This window comes from Antechinus flavipes, chromosome 4 (assembly GCF_016432865.1).
Source record: "Antechinus flavipes isolate AdamAnt ecotype Samford, QLD, Australia chromosome 4, AdamAnt_v2, whole genome shotgun sequence".
Taxonomy (NCBI): domain Eukaryota; kingdom Metazoa; phylum Chordata; class Mammalia; order Dasyuromorphia; family Dasyuridae; genus Antechinus; species Antechinus flavipes.
The window spans coordinates 315622679-315640453 of NC_067401.1; the positions used below are offsets into that span (position 1 = coordinate 315622679).

Sequence of the window (17775 nt, forward strand, 5' to 3'; positions counted from 1 at the left end):
AGAAAGATCTGTCATTTTCTATCTTTTTTATATTGAGTTTAAGTTCTTTCAAATAATTATCTACCACTTCTTGAATCATTGTAGATTTACTGAATTTGAAACCAGCTTCAAATAATGGAACTCATGGAAGTCTTAACCATCTTCTAAAGAAACCTGTTCATATACCAGAGCATCCCAAAGAAGCAAGCCACATAGCAAAATGTCCTCTGATGAAGAAAACAAAAGAAAACCTTGGTTGCTCATGTGACTCGGTAAGGAGAAAGATACTCATTTGAGTGGTACAATTTCTCAGTACACAATATAATATACAAGACATTTGATAAATATTTGATGATGAAATAAAACTATGCTGCTGTAGAAAATAGTTTTTTAAATTCTTGGACTAGTTGGGTATTTTTATTTTAGCTTTTCAGGTTGACTTCCTAGTTTTTTACTTTGACTTTTGTGCTTTGTCAGTGGTTTGCTCTAAATTGATTAAGATGAGGAAGAGAAGTTGAGTCATTGCTAAACAGTGGAGTATGTTGTATCATTTACTATTATTGAGAGAAAGACAGAGACAGAAAAGGGGAACATGGGATATTGAATTTAAGTTGGGCATGATCTTTATTTTCTGTCATATTATTTATGTCATTTAAATATAGAGAGAATAAAGGGTTGGTAATTCTTAGGTGACAAATTTAGCTTGATTGTATTTACCTCTCACTACACATTTATGGTTAAAAACTCATACAGGTGATAAATTTGTGGTGAGATATTTCCAAACATATGGAATAATCATCTGTGAAGATATTTTAGAGGCTAGTTTCTCTTTTTTCCTCTATTAATCTCTGGTCTCAGTAAAAAGATGGTGGGAATAGAGATGGAATGAAATGACTAGTTTCCAATATTTGTATTTCCAATGTTTTACTTACTCTTAAACATAATGCTGAAATTTTATGGAATTAGGATAATTAATAATAACATTTTCCCATATAAGACCTCCAAATTTCTAATTTTATATAGGATCAATATTAATTCATTATAATGTCTAGTTCTTATGTTAAAGATATAAACAATGATAATGCAAATTCATATACATTTAAATTTTTCAAACATTTTAGGTTTCATCCATGATGGATTTTCAGTCGGAATTAAATATGACCACAGAAGAAGGTAAGAAGACAGTCTTATTTTTATGTAAAGCCTGAGGAAATGCAAAAGTGCATTTTTATTCAGAAACATAAGAAACATATGAGTTTCTTGTAGAAACTCCACAAAGGAGCTTCTACTATTAATGTACCTACCTGGTGAACCACAGTGGTCTCTTTGTTTTGGACAGTCTAGACTGTTAGTCATAAGGGGGGCAGGAGTATTTACACTGGAAATAGTGAACGATATCATATTTTGTGGGAGCTGAATCACTCTTTATGACCACAAGGAAGATGTTTTCAAGGTCTGAGCACCTCAAATGATGGTTTAATATTGCCATCAATAGCTTCTACTAAGACTCCTATGTACATGGGATGCTGTGCTAAGCATCAGGGACCATATTAAAGTGATTCAGTGTACCAAAAGTTGGGCTGGTTAAATTTTTGAATAAAAATTGGAAATATTTAAATTATTTTTTCCAATTTTAATTTATACATATGATATCATTTAGCTTAAAATCACTAAGATAGCAGCTCTTGTATAGTTCTGCAGAATACTGGGAACTACTGAGTTTTCAACCCTGAACCTAAAATTGTCTTAGTTTTCTTGTACAGAGATGCTTCAGTTTCCTTTTTTACATAGCTATGTTTTTCATAAGATAATATTTTGATCAGAATAGTTATGTGGCCTATCAGGTTTGTCTTGTATTCCTAATGTGTTAGATGATAACAATCAAGATTTTTTAAAAAAATCTTTGAAATTTGAAGAGAAATCTGGACTGAACTAAGTTAGGCAAAAATTTTTAAGGATGAATAAATGTAAATCACTATATTGCTTCAGAGTCAATTGCATGAGTGCTGAACCAGTTAGACATAGCTAGACAATGGTTCATATGAGAAGGATAAAATGTTGTAATAATAAGAATAACTTGCATTTATATAGATCTTTCAAATTTGTAAAAAAAAAATTTACAAATATTTTCTTGTTTAATCCTTGCAACAATCTTGGAAGGTAAGTGTTATTATATTTTATAGGTAGGGACAGTGAGACAAAGGAGAAGGAAGAGGAAGGGAATAAGCCTTTACAGTGCCTATTGTGTGCCAGGCAATATGCTAAGTGCTGTTTATAAATACTTCATTTAATCCTCACAGCAATACTGAAACGTGGATGCTTTTATTATCATCCCCATTTTATAATTGTGAAAACTGAGTCCAACATAGGTTGAGCTGTGATTTGTCCAGAATACATAGCTAGTAAATGTCTGAGCTCACATTTAAACTCAGTTCTTCCTGACTTTAGGTATAACACTGTGCTATCTAGTTGCCTTATACCATTTTTAGTGAATAACAATTGCAAAGAGTCAACAATGTAGCCTTGCACAACAAAAATCAATAGTCGGAATTGGAAGTTAAGAAAATAGAGGTAGGTTTAGCTTATGTTAGCCTGTATTACTTATAAAGATTTATTTCATTGCTGTAGAGAATTGCAAGATAAAAATACTTCAATACCAAAGCAGGTTGGTATGTTTTCTGTTTTGCTTAGACTATATAAATATTAAATGACTTTTTCAGCCACTGTGTATCATAATAGCTTGCATTAATAGAAGAAAAATCTTTTTCTAACACCTCATTGTATGGAGGAGATGAAGTCATCTCAAAATCTATGTCAAAATCACACTGGAGTGTGAAAACTAATATGGCCTCCCAATTTAAAAAAAACAAAAGTTACAGTGCCAATGATACAAACTTTGGTCAGTTGTCCAAAGACCAGTCTACCTAAATACAGAAAGGCTAACCATAGGGTGATACTTGTTTTTGTTTGTTTTGCTCACAGACATCCTCAAAGATCATCTACTAAACTAGAAAGGGATTCGAAAATGTATGTTAACTAGCATCCCATGCAGCAAAAATCAGGGATTCTTGAAGTGTTGAAGAAATACAGTGTACAAAATGGCTGGGGGAGAGGGGGGTGTTATTATCCCCATGTACTTTGCCTTCATTAAGCTATGGCCAGAGTATTATGTCTGGGTCTGGGGGTTGTGTTTTATAAAGAGTATTAATAAACTAGAGTGTGTCTGAAAGAGAAAAACCAGGATGACAAGAATTGGAAATCATTCCATATAAGGATTAGTTGAAGGAAGTAGGAATGTTTAATCAAGAAGAAAAGTGTTAGGATGATAGTAAAATTGCCTACCTTTTTGAAGGATTACTGTATATTTGAAAGACTAGACATGTTTTGCTTGGCCTCAGATGGTAGAATTCTGAGATGAGTAGAAGACAGTTTTTTGTTTCCATCTAAGGAAAAACTCCTAAGACAGATGTCAAAATAAAATTGATGTTCTAAGTGGGTAGAGTTACTCACTATTGAGGAAATCCTATAGTAATTGGGGATGTCACAAAGGATGTTGCTTCTCATTTGTAGATTGGGTTAAGTGACCTTTAAGATCTCTACCAAATCTAAGATCCTACAATTCTTTAATTTTAGTTTCATATTTGCTAATCCATATGCTATACAATTTGATTGTCCTAAAAACAAACAAAACTGGTTCACTTGCAGAGATTAAGAAACTTAGAATAAATCAGAAACCTAGGAAAAATCATTAATGAAGACAACAGATACTTAACAATGACAAAAACCAAAGGGATTTAGAAAATTTCATAAATCCAATTTGAAGTAGCCTTATGATGAACTATACACACACACACACACACACACACACACACACACACACACACACACACATATATACACGTGTATATATGTGCTAGTGACCTTGTGATTTCTCAAACCTATACTGTTTTTTTCTTACTGGTTTCTCTTTGTCTGCTTATAGGCAAAAGCTACAATGAGCTTTCCTTCTCTTAATTTTTTTTCTTTTTTTGGTGAGGCAATTGGGGTTAAATAACTTGGCCAGGGTTGCACCGCTAGGAAGTGTTAAGTGTCTGAAGCTGGATTTGAACTCATGTCCTCTTGACTTCAAAGAGTGCTCTGTCCATTGCCCCATCTAGCTGCCCCATATCTTTTTGAATTTTTTTTTTTTTTGATTTTACTATTTTAAAAGAGCTTTAGAGTATTAAATTGACTTCCAAATGGGGATGAAAACAGGAAAATATTAGATGAATGCATGTGGAGAAAATATTTTTTTTACTTTTGCTGATATGCCAAATGGATTAACTTTGTAATTTTATAATTTGTCCTCTAGATCATATTTTATTTTCCTTCTCTTACAATTTTAGAAAGGATAGTCAAGCGTAACATCCTGCCCTATGGAAGGCCGAGGGTTCTTCAAAAGAACAGTACTTTTTGTCTTCTTTACCAACACCAGTTTGTAAATGCATACAGCCATGACATCACAATGCCACTCTGGAGTTCCTACAACGTTGGTAAAAATGTAAGTATATGTGACAGTAATATATTCTTCCTCATAAAGCATTTTAAGTGGTTACTATTAGGCAAAATTGTAAAGAAGCATTTATTTGTTCATGGTCAATCTTGGTTTACAACCAAAGACTAATGGGAAACCTGGAGTAAAACAGAGATTTGGATTACAGTCAGTCTCAGCACTTTTCTCTACTGCCTGTGTGATTTTGGGCCACTTGAATAACTTTTCAGGTTCTTGGCTTCTATGTCTAGAAAATGAAGTTAAGTGAGATCTCTAAATGTCTTTCCTAATTCTAGCATTCTTTGAAACTACACTTGGCTTTTTCTTTTAACTGGTTCTATGACTTGTGAAAATAATTTAATCTATTTTTTTTTCATTTCTATGAAGCTCAATGAATGATTTATTGTTCCTTAGGACAGTTTCTCTGCAGAAGACTTTTCAAATTGTTTCTATCAGGATCATCGAATATCTCCAAGTCCGATACAGAAGTGTTCATTTTACAAAAACAACCCAAAGCTAAATTATGGATTTCTTTCCCCTCCACGTAAGTGTAACTTTCTTTTAGACCCACATTACATTATGATGAATCTGTTTGCTCAATAGTTGTTTTATTATGGTTTTTGAAAATTTAATAACAATTTAAATTCTATAAAAATATTTTAAATATGTAACAACTAGGACAATGCTAATATCACAGATATAATTGTTTTGCTTTCTTGTGCAAAAATTAGGAGAAAGCTCATGGTGGATCTTGTATCTAGAGTAAAAAAGAACTTAAGAGTCTATTTAATTCAACCCCCACATTCTATAGATAAGGAATTAGTGACCTGGGGATCTTAAGTGATTTGGCCAAGATCCACAACATTCAAGGTGGAATTTAAAACCAAATTGTCTGTACCATTATGTTTCATAAATGATGGAAAAAAAGAGAGTTTTAAAATGGGGTATTTTTGTGCTTAAAAGATGACTAAAAATATCAGTAGCAGAAAGATAAACTAGTCTTCTTAAAAGGAAAGAGTTGGCATAATTTTTTTTTGCTTAATTTGATGTTTTTTTGTTTGTGTTTTTTTTTTTTTTTTCACAACATGATTAACATGGAAATGGTTTTTTCCACTACTGTCCATGTATGACATATTAAATTGCTTGCATTGTCAATGAAGGAGAGGAGAAAGAGAATTTGGAACTCAAAAATTTTTTAAAGTGAATGTTACAAATTATTTTTACATATAATTGGGTATTAAAATAAAATATTAAATTAATGAAATATTAAATTATAAAAAAGGAGTCTTCAGCATATTGTTTTTCTATTAATGACATTATATCCTTTTGACAGAGAATTTTTTATTAGGCTAAATATAAAAATTGGTAGTCCTCTTGGCTCTCATGGCCTGAGACAACTCTCTACTATAATCACTGAGCAATTGTGTTAGGATCATCATTGGGCAATTGCATTATAAAATTGACTTAAAATTTACTATTAGAATTATATAGGACAGCTTTGTGTATGTGTGTGTGTGTGTGTGTGTGTATGTGTATATGTGTGTGTGTGTGTGTGTGTGTATCAAGGACAGTTTGCTGTTCATTTGTGTGTGTGTGTGTTTTACTATCTGGACAATCAGTGTTGTTTCAAATCCAAGGGGTGAGTTTATGATATGTCTCTCATTTCTCAGTGAAGAATGGAGTTAAATTTAGGGAGGGATGATTGTAAATATGATGAATTTATTAGAGTGATATAACAAATGAGTCATTTCTACTGATAAGTATTGATAGAACTTTATAATTGGCCCTTAGTTTTAAAAGTTTCTGTTTTTTTCTACCAAGGCAGTAATGAATTAATAGGGAGACCTTAAAAAAAATCTCAAGCATATTTCATTTTACCTTTTTTGAAGGATTGTGACTAAAAGAATCCTTAAATAATGTATTTTCCCAAGATTTCATACTATTCTGATGAGATATGGTAGGCCTAGGGTGATATTCAACTTAAATTTCCTCTCTCCTAATCTATAAGAATTTAACCTTCTAATAGTATTTAAAAAAAAAACCAAAACCCTTCTTAATAAAATGTCTGTATTGTTTCTTATTTGTAGAACTTACTAAAGGCATCAATAGTAGACATCACGAAGCCCTGATTACCAGTAACATAATACCAATGTATCAGAGTTTTCAAGGTAAAAATGACCTAGTATAAGCTTTATTATTTCAATGCTTTTGCCATAGTGACAAGTTAATTTCTTTTTTATGCTAGGTATATTCCTTTTTTTTTTTTTTTTTTTTGGTTTTGTTTTAATAACTTTTTATTGATAGAACTCATGCCAGGGTAATTTTTTACAACATTATCCCTTGCATTCACTTCTGTTCCGATTTTTCCCCTCCCTCCCTCCACCCCCTCCCCCAGATGGCAAGCAATCCTTTACATGTTGAATAGGTTACAATATATCCTGGATACAATATACGTGTGCAGAACCAAACAGTTTTCTTGTTGCACAGGGAGAATTGAATTCAGAAGGTATAAATAATCTGGGAAGAAAAACAAAAATGCAAGCAGTTTATATTCATCTCCCAGTGTTCTTTCTTATGCTAGGTATATTCCTGAAAAACTTTATTTTATGCACCAAGATAACCTGAGGATTTATAGAACAAATTACAGGGAATTATTCACTTTATAGAGGTTTCACCATGGAAACAATGTTTTATGATTTCACATAACTTTACATGTCACAGCTCTAAGCAGCAGGTAGCATAGATATTTATCATCTTTATTTTAGTAATGATGAAATAGTCTCATTGAGATTTTGACCAAGATGCCTTGTTATTTTAATTTCTTTCTTCCATAATGCGCACACACACAAGCAAATTGCAAAGTCACATACATTCATTTATAGACACATATATAATGCACTTATATGTAATATGTATGTATGTGTTTAATGAATATGTAATATACACAGAGAAAGCTATACATATGCTTTTTTTTTAGTTACCATATTTCAATCTTTGTGACCTCTTCTTTTTGGGGGGTGATATTGGCAAAGATATTGGAGTGGTTTGCCATTTACTTTTCTAAATCATTTTAAAGATGAGGAACTGAGGCATGCAGGATTAAGTGACTTGCTCAGGTTCACTCAGTTAATGTATGAGGCCAGAGATAAACTCAGATGTTCTGACTCCAGACCTAGCTCTTTATCCACCAAGATATCTATATACGGTTTATATACTGTTTTTATAGATGCTAGACTTGCTATTTACTAAATTTCTGTCACATAACATTATTATAACTTGTTCTTCCCAAATGACACTTTTTCCCTCTTTGGTTTAGTCATATGGAATTACTTCCATAATACCCTATTGTCAAGGTACGCTGGAGAAAGGAATGGAGTTAACGTAGTCAGTGGTCCTGTATTTGACTTGGATTATGATGGACTGTATGATACGCCAGACATACGGAAACAGTAAGAACATACTTCTTTTGTCATTTCTACTTTCTACTTTCTAAAATCAATAGCATCAATAAATAACAAGTGATAGTGCCAGTCTTTTTAATTGCTTTCCAAAATGGTTATATATTTTGACAGGTTTACCAAATTTTTAGGTACCTGCTTTCCCATAGCCCCTGTGACATTTTTCCTTTTTCCTTTTTTTTTTTTTTTTTTTTTTTTGGGCCATCTTTGCTATTTTGATGATTGTGTGATGGAATCTTGGATGTACTTTAATTTACGTTTCTCTAATTAGCCTTGTTTTTTTTTCATATAGCTACAGATATTTTTTTTCTCTTTGAGAACTCTCTATTCATATCCTTATATCTGTTATCAATTGGGAAATGGCTATTTTTCTTATAAATAATTTTCTTCCAATTAGTTATGAATTATGTTTTATGGTATAAACAAGTGGCTATTAGATTCTGTCTTTTTTTTTTTTTTTTAACTTCACAGTTCCATAGATTTAAGAAGGTGTAATTTCAACTTTTGAGCTCTCTTAATGCTGACTAAACCTTATTGGGATTCTAATTAAAAAATAGAAAAGTTAGCCTGTACAAATAGTTGAAAAGAGGAAGTACTCTAGAAGTTGAAGATTTTATAGCTGTGTCCTATAAAATTTTAGACTAATACTTTAAAGAAATTCCTGAAGAATTTTGTTTTTACATTATAAACATTGAGATTATTCCCATTTTTATGGAGTAGTCTCAAATAAAACAATAATAAAACTAAAAATGTAGTAACTTCATCTGAAAGGGAGCATGCAATATATTATATATGTAGCATCCTTTTGTCACCTCTTTAAAAAAATTAATGCAAACCTATTTTCTCTTCTTTCCACTCTCCATATAATGTGAAAAAAAGAAAAAAAAAGAATTGCCCATAACAAATATGAGTCATTAAGCAAAACACATTCTCTCAGTAACTTTATACAATATCTATGCATCATAAATCCATTGAGTTTTTGTAGGGAGCACACACTTCATTATCAGTCCACTGTAATCATGAATGTGCCTTCTATTGTTCATAATTTTTATAACTTTTAAAATAATTTCCCAGTATTCCAGTTTTTCCCAGTGTTGTTATTGTATACATTGTTATAGTGGCTCTTCTCTAAAAAATCTTCAAAATATTTCATTTTCATGATATTGATATAATAGTATAAATTGTTCTTCTAGTTTTGCTGGCTTTATTCTACATCATATCAATTAAAATCTTTTCCATTTCTTTGAAATCATCTATTTCATTATTTTTTATAGTACAATAATATTCCATTATCTTCATATATCAAAATTTATTCAGCTATTGTTAATTGTTATATATCCTCTTAGTTATCCCTCACCTTTTTTGTTCAACTCAAACAGAGCTGCTACAATATGTTTGTAGATATAGGATTTTTTCTGTTTTTGAAAATCTGTTTTGGATATAGACATAATAGTGGTATAGGTATTATTTAGTAATGTTTGTGTACATTTCCAATTGCTTTCCAGAATGCTTGCACCTTTTCACAAGTTCAGCAATCTTCTATGTACTGTTTTCTCACAATCCCACCAGAGTTTTTCATTTTATTTATTTTTGTCATCTTTGCCTCTCTTATGGTTATGAGTAAAATCCTAGAATTGGTTTAGTTTGCATTTTTCTAATTAGTAATGATTTGTGTTCTTGGTTTTTCATACTGCTATAGAGTATCTTTCCTTCCCCCTATCTCTGTCCCACACTTTGAGACCCATCTATAAATGTCCTTCTATATTTATCAAATGGGGAATGGATATTTTCCTTACAAATTTGAATCAATTATTTCTGATACAGGTCTTTATCAGAGAAGTTTGTTGCAGAGATTTCTTTCCTAGTTAATTTTTTACCCTTTAATCTTACTTTTATTAGATTTATTTATGCAAAATATTTTAACTAAAAAAGGATTTAAAATTTTTATTTATTTAATATTTATTCCCAGTTACATTCAAAACAAAAAAAATTTTGTTTTACATTCGTTTTTAAGATTTTTGAGATTTAGGTCTTCTTCCTTATCCCCACCCACAATTAAAAACCCAATTATGAAGTTATGCAAAACATTTCTGTAAAAGTCAAGATGTGAAAAAAGATGTCATATCTTAATGAAAATAAAAACCATCAAGAAAAAAAATTAAAAAGGTAGAGACACAGAGTGACAGAGAGACACATAGACACAGAGAAAGAGATAGAGAGACAGAGAGACAGAGAGAGAGAGAGAGAGAGAGAGAGAGAGAGAATGTTTCAATCTATATTCAGACACAATCAGTTCCTTCTTTGGATATGGATAGGATTTTTCATAATAAGTCTTTCAGAATAGTTGTGGGTGATTTTATTACTGAGAATAACAAAGTCATTTATAGCTGATTATCCCCAAAACATTCATATTATTTTGTATACAGTATATTTCACTTTGCTTGAATTCACGGAGGATTTTTCAGGTTTTTTTTTTTTTAAAGATTTGATTGCATTTTTCTGCGGTATATGAGAAAAAATGAAATTAATGAAAGGCTATTAACACATTTTTAAAAGAAAATAGGTGAGTGTTGATGTTGTTAAATACAAATGATAATATTGGATATTGGTTTTTGTTACAGGGATCTCATTGCAAAGTCTGGCTAAAATAACAGAGTTTTACTATGTATACAAATACTAAGTTTTGCCTTTAAGAGGCAAGAAATAGTCAATTATTTGAATGTAAACCACAGCACATATCAAAGGAAGGAGGTGAGTTAGTTCTTTAGATGTAATCAAGAAAAAGAAGGCACAAAACAAACATTTTTAAAGACCATGCAAAGGTATCAAGGGCTTTAGAAGCACTAGAGTGGTAGCAGTGTGGGTAGAAAAAAAATGATAGATGTAAGAGATATTGCAGAGGTAGAAGTCATTTTGACTATTATAAATACCCAAGTTAACTACAAAGAACACGTGAAGGAAGACACTATCTGCAATCAGAGAAAAAATTAATAAGTAGCTCTTATTACTTATTAAGGGAGGGAAGAGAAGAGAAAAAGGGGAAATGATATAATATTTATAGTTTATACTTTATTATTTAAAAAGCTTAGCAAGTTTTATATAATCAATTTTCAGTTTTATATACAATCATCTTTTCCACCATTCTACTGTTATAGAAATGTTTGTTTTATTTTTCAAGTTCAGAATAGAAAAAAAGAATTAATAAGACATAGCAACTGAGTGGATATAAAAAATGATGCAGATGTGAGGGTCAACAATGCATCTGCAATTTTGAGCATGGATGACTAATAAGATGATGCCATTGATTGAAAATTTTAGACTGGGTGTGATCTGAACATATTTGTTGACAGAAATGAAGGAATCATAGAAAAGGAAAAATTTAATTAAAGAGGGGGTCCTTGAGCAGACTAGATGTGGCACAATTGGAGGGAATAGTATTTGGGGGGGGGGAGTCTTCAGCTTTGGACAAATGAAGCCAAAGTAAGGTTTTGATATATAGATCTAGGATTGAAGATTAAGTTTGAAAGAATGATAATGGGATAAAGGGCAAAAGGTAGGGGATAGTACATTGTTGGAATAACAGGCCATAAGGTCAAGACTTTGAAGAGAAAATGTAGAATCAAAACAATAATAATAGACAAAAAAAATCTTATCCCATGGAATTACTAGCACAGAAGAGAAAATGGGGGGCAGGGGAATATTTTTGTGTAATCATTCTATTTCATCATCCTCTAGATACTAAAGGACATGACACATACTACTAGTACCTCAAGTGCAAGGTTTTGCTGACATTCCTGATTTTGCAAGTCTCCTTATTCCATACAAAATTAGTGGTTTAAATCCTTCCCTTTTTCTCAGATTCCTTCCTTTGACTCACTTCTTAGATATTGGGATTGATGAAGAAGCTCTGATTTTAGTCACATTCTGTTCTCTGGTTTGTATTTTCTGTTGGGTCATGGCTTGGACCACATCCTTCTTTTGTGCTGCCTAACTAGTGACTTATTCTTTTCACTTGCATATAAAAATTCCTCTGGGGATTCAACAATAGTCTGACATCTATTAAAAAACAATTCTATTCCCTTCCTGCCTTTAGATCAGAAGATTGCTAAGATCTTTGCCTATTATGAGATCCCAAGTGAACATGGAAGATTTGAGGGCAATAGAAATGAAAATTAATAACTGAACTTAACTGATATAAAATTCCTAATTCACACCAAGGAACAATAAAAAACTGAAGGCTTTCAACTTGAATCTAGAGGGAATATTGAACCAATGATGAAAACAATTCCTACAAATGCCTTAAGCCTTTTCCAGGAAAAAACATATATTAAGAATTAGCTGTGGCTGTATGTGTTAAGAAACAACTGCCATTCAGAAATCAAAGCTAAATGGGAAGAACACATTTAAAGCCATTAACAGCATCATATACCAGTGTTAATATGCACTTTTAGAATTATAAAATCTATTATAACAGATTGAAAAGTACTCTAACAAATCTCGTACAAGTTCATTATCCTAAAGACATCATGGGAAGCTGAATAACTTCATTCCAGAAAGGAAGACTTTCTTAAATCACACAACAAAATAGGTCAGAAATGTAGAGAAATAAGCATATCTCACTTTACTGAACAATAGTGAAAAATGCTTACAAGTAAGTACCATTAGATTTGATCAGTGTAACAGAAAGTGGCTTTACTCTGTCTGAGCCTATTAAATGACTGAGATCCAAGATTGTCATCAAAAGACCTTTGGCATTAATACAGGCAATAATAATGTGTCACCAGAGGGGTATTGAACAAATGCTAAGTCACATGGATTTGTTTGTAGAGGCAATGTGTCAATCTTATGGTGGCAATTCAAAATTGGTTTATTGCCAACCAGAACTCCATAAGGAACTATGTTAAGGAATCTGGATTTAGTGATTAATATGCTCTATTCAAGGAAAAAGTGGAAACAGCCCAAACCATCACTATAGCCCAACACTCAATAAAAAACATTTAGTGACTATTCAAAACTTAGCAAAGTATAATCTGATTGATATTCATCAGAAGTTCACTGTCTTTCATGGATTGACAAACAACAAATCCGTACCAAAAATATAGACTTTAAAATGTCCTTGAAGAACTCGACTAATAAACTATTAGAACTGGACCAATTAATCCATATGGAATTATTGTCCACAATAGCCAAAGGAATCCATTGATTCACACAAATTTAAAAACAATAGTCAATACTAGTCATCATCAAAGATACTCATAATCTCTAAGCTACATGGACTAAAAAGTCTACAAAATATTGATTCCTGACTAAGGAGATCAAAATCATGTGGGACCTGGAAGAAGTGTATTATTGGACTTGCATCAAGGATACTTTCAGTGAGCCATAGAGGATTATCATATATACCAATTTTAATCAACTACAAGAGAAATTATTTTATCTTTGTAATAGTCTGTAGAACATGGAATATAAAGGCATAACAACACTGTACTTTTTTGATATTTTGTTATAGCACTGTTTCTATACCCCTTCAAAAAAGAGAAAGATGAGATAATTATAGCTAGTATATATACATATGTATATGTGCAAATGTATTTATGGTTTCTACATGTTATCTCCAATTTCCTAATAATGAGAGCTATCTAAAAATAGAATGGGCAATCTTAGAAAATAGCATTTTTTTTTCTCATGTGTGTTCAGTCTATTTGTTGCTATGTCCAGAGAAGGCAAATATATGGGTGTGTATTGGGGAAAAATTGAAAGAAGCATTCTTTTTTGGCCCATTATTTTTCCTCTTAAAGGCTTAGTCCTAGTTTTTTTGTTTTTAAAGCAGAGAAGTCCAATTCTGTCATAATAATACAATTCTGAATGCCACTTCAATCTGATACTGGTACCTGAGATAAAGGATCATTTGGCAGGGACAGAGATGTTCACCAATTGAACCTCTAGGGGAAATAGAATGTATATTATATGAACTAGCCTTGATATAGGAAGGCAATAAATAGGGAAATAATCTTCTATACCTTCCCACGTTTCTTTATTTCTTACAGCACTATATAACAGTGTTATATTACATTTATATTTGTTTAGTCATTACCTAACCAGTTCCTAGTTCTTTGTTACTACAAAAAGAACTGATAGAGCTTTATCTTTTTTCCTCTTTCCTGTGTCCTAGAATATAGGCTTATTGGTAGTATTATTGTTGGGTTAGCGTTTATACATAATTTAGTAACTTTTTAGGCATTGTTCGAATTTTTTTTTTTAAACAGAATTGCTGGGCTAATTCACAGTTCCAACAGTGCATCAATGAACTTCTTTTCCTATAGCTTCTCTGGTATTTGTCATTTTATGATTTGGTCATATTTGCCAATCTGATATATGTGAAATGATACATCATAGTTGCTTTAATTTGCATTTCTCTAATTAACAATTTGGAGCATTCTTTTATATTGTAATACATAGATTAGATTTCTTCCACTGAAAACTACTTGTTTATATATTTTGACTATTTATCCATTGAGGAATGAGTCCTCTTATACATTTGTTACTATATTTTGAAAACAAGACCTTTAGCAAAGAAACTCACAAAGATTTTTGTTCCCCAATTAACTGTTTCATTTCTAAACTTATTTATTATGATTTATTTGTGCAAAAATTTTTGAATAACATGTATTTTGTTCATCCCATTTTCCATAGATGCCTCCTCCTTCTTTATTCTCTTTTCTCTTTTTATATAGAAGAATCAGGGAATAGAATGAAAATGTGTTTAACACCAGTGGTCTTTGTTGTTTGTAACATTGTCGGATTGTGTGCATGTGTGTGTGTCTGTGCCCCCTTGCGTACTCATGCATGTGTGTGTGTTTATGTATATTTGATCATTATCTGACAATACAGATTAAAACAAGGTTCAAATATTGCTCATTCCCCTAACCTCTTCATTTATATAGTGAAAGAAATGATTATTTTTCTATTATGTTAATAACCAAATTAGGATTGAATTATTAATTACCAAGAAACTCTGTGTCTTGGACTTTTCATTCATCTTAATAGACCTATTATTTGTTCTTCTCCTCTCCTCCCATTATGTGAGAGAAATACTCCTATTCCTTTGCTTTTATTGCTTATTGTATTATTTCCTTTCCCTCATCTTTCTTTCTTTTTTTTCCTTTTAAGGTAACCAAAACATAACAAAAATTTACTTATAGGTTCTTCTCCTTATTTAACTCTTATGAATCCTTATGACATTTCATATTTAGGGAATGCTAATATATATATTATATAGTAATATAAATATATAACAAATTATATATTTAAATGTAAACATTCATTCTTACAAAGTTCCTTCTACCCCCTAATTATTTATATTTACCTCTTTTCTGTTTTTGAAATATGATAACCAGGTTCTCTTTTATTTTTGAATTCTTTTCTCTATTGCTCCATTTCATTCATACTATCATTACAGATATTCTTTCATCATTTCTTTGAGGTATTCTAATCAGTCTTCTATACAAACTCTATTTTGCATTGAAGCTTTGAATATAAGTTTTTAAAAATTATTATCCTATTCCAGGTTTCTCCAGCAATCTGCTCTGGATAACCTGACTTTGCTGGCCTATAAAGGAGATAGGAGTTTGCAATCTTGCCTTTTCTGGAATACACATCCTATGCTTGTGATATAAGCAAGAAATGAGTACATAATCTGTTTACATTGTCTAGTGGGTCCAGTCACTTTGTCTCTGGAGTCTGGACATTAAGTCAGTGATCCTGGCTACTCCTGTTCCATAGTTCTTTCCCTGGTCATTCATCTTAATCCCAGAGTATATCTACACATTTTTTGCTTATTTCTTTTTTTTTTATTAAAGTTTTTTATTTTCAAAACATATAGATGGATAAATTTTCAACATTGACCCTTGCAAAACCTTGTGTTCCAAATTTCCTTCCTTCCCTCCTTCCCCTAGATAGAATTTATTGGTTATTCCTACATATTGCAGGTGGATAAGAAAAAATATATAATTTGTGAAATTTTTTACTCAAAGAAGCAACTTCAATATCTTGTAAGCAGGCAAGGATATGAATCTGTGCAAAGAACATGAGAGTCTGTTTACTTCATGTATATCTCACAATTTATTGAGCCTTTCATCAATGCTGGCCTACCAATTATTATCTTTCTAATCTACAGAGATATTTTGGGAAGTAGGGATCCCATATTGGTGTATCAGAGCTAGGAGGCAGTAAGGAAGAAGACCTCTAGCAAAAAACAGTATCGTCAATAGGAAGGTTGTATAAGCTAACCTGCCATTTTACTTACACTATTGATGGTTCATGTATCTTAGTTCATGTTGCCTTCCTTCTGTTTTGTTCCTAGTAACCACTTTGTTTCTTGGGCTTTGGCCTTCTGGCCCTTACTTGACCATTATTCTGATTTATCTTTGGTGCTTTTCCTTTCCTTTTTGTCAAAGAACTTCATCCTCAAACTATTGATTGTTCTTATCACTAGCACTAATAGTGCTTCCCTGTAGTCCAACAGGATCAGAGGTCATGATGATGTTAAATGAAGTTTCAGAAGGGAAGTTGTTGAAAGGCAAAAAAATTATAGAGAGGGAAATTTTAGAGTCCAGGAAACTGGACTAATTTTTCAAAATAAGGAGGTGATTTATTTTCCAGATGTTCACTCCTATCTTTTATTGTTTTCTTTCAAGACAAGCATAAATTTATCTTTAATTTCACATCATAACTAATGAAGTATACCAAGAAGTATTACATGAATTTGGATGTGCTGAATTTTTAGTTTAGGAAAGTCATAAGAATTATTTCTGACTGAAAAACAATTTGTAATCCTGAGACTAGGTAAAAATTAATTTAAAAACTCATAATAAATATATGTAGCTGACAAATGGAAGTTTGTGTTTGATTTAATGATGAATTATGATGAAAATCTGAAAATAAAGCTCTTTCTCTTAATTGCAAAAAAGGGGTGAAAATAGTGAGAATTTTTAGTATGCATTTTTTTAGGAAAAGAAAAAGGGAAAAACGAAATCTATAACTAAAAAATAAAAGAAATTGGTTAACATAGAAATTTACTTTGCATGGTCAAACATGTTGGTAATTGGCTTTGTTCTTGTTGATTTCCCAATAGCTGGGAGAGGGGGAAAGAGAAGGGAAAAAATTGAAACTGGAAATAAAATAAAATTGAATTAAATAAAAGAACTGTGATCTTGGGCATAATGATTTTTATGAGTTGTAAACATACTAGAGATAAGCAAAGGGTATAAATATTTGAGTCTTTTTGTTTGTTTGTTTTATCTGGTAGTGGAGAAATAAATGGATAAATTTATGTAGGATATAGCAATTTTTTATAACAATTTATGAATATCAACTAAAATTATAGAAATGAAAGTGTTATTTATTTTGACTGGGTAGAGAATAAAAGGAAATTAATGGTTTTAATTTGAAAATAAAAGGAATGAGAACCAGGAAGATTTGGATTAAAGCCTCATCTTTGACACATATTGACCAATTTGGAGTAAGTCATCCAATCTCTCAATGCTCTAGACAACTTTAAGACTAAGTAGCAGAGAAAGTATTACTTGTGTTAATACATTTGATTGTAATGATTGTCTCTCCTTCCTACTAATAAGGAAACCTTTCTGTTATTTTCCATTTTTTGTTTTCTATTAAACTGGCTTTAAGACTTTGGTTTGAATTCCAATGTTTCTACTCTACAAGATAGTGTATTTCATATGATGCTCCTTCTGGCCTTAAATTTTCTCTTAAATAATTAATTCCTCATTAAAAACTCAAAACAATGAA

At 31.4% G+C, this 17775-nt stretch overlaps 1 protein-coding gene across 1 annotated transcript in view; it reads left to right on the forward strand.

Moving 5' to 3' along the window:
* ENPP1 (ectonucleotide pyrophosphatase/phosphodiesterase 1) overlaps nucleotides 1-17775 on the forward strand; it is a 110420-nt gene that overhangs the window by 85262 nt on the left and 7383 nt on the right. The window contains exons 18-23 of the mRNA XM_051997751.1: nucleotides 85-251; nucleotides 1101-1152; nucleotides 4365-4519; nucleotides 4925-5054; nucleotides 6598-6678; nucleotides 7827-7959. Of these exons, the coding sequence (XP_051853711.1) occupies nucleotides 85-251; nucleotides 1101-1152; nucleotides 4365-4519; nucleotides 4925-5054; nucleotides 6598-6678; nucleotides 7827-7959 (718 nt within the window). The remainder of the gene's footprint in view (nucleotides 1-84; nucleotides 252-1100; nucleotides 1153-4364; nucleotides 4520-4924; nucleotides 5055-6597; nucleotides 6679-7826; nucleotides 7960-17775) is intronic.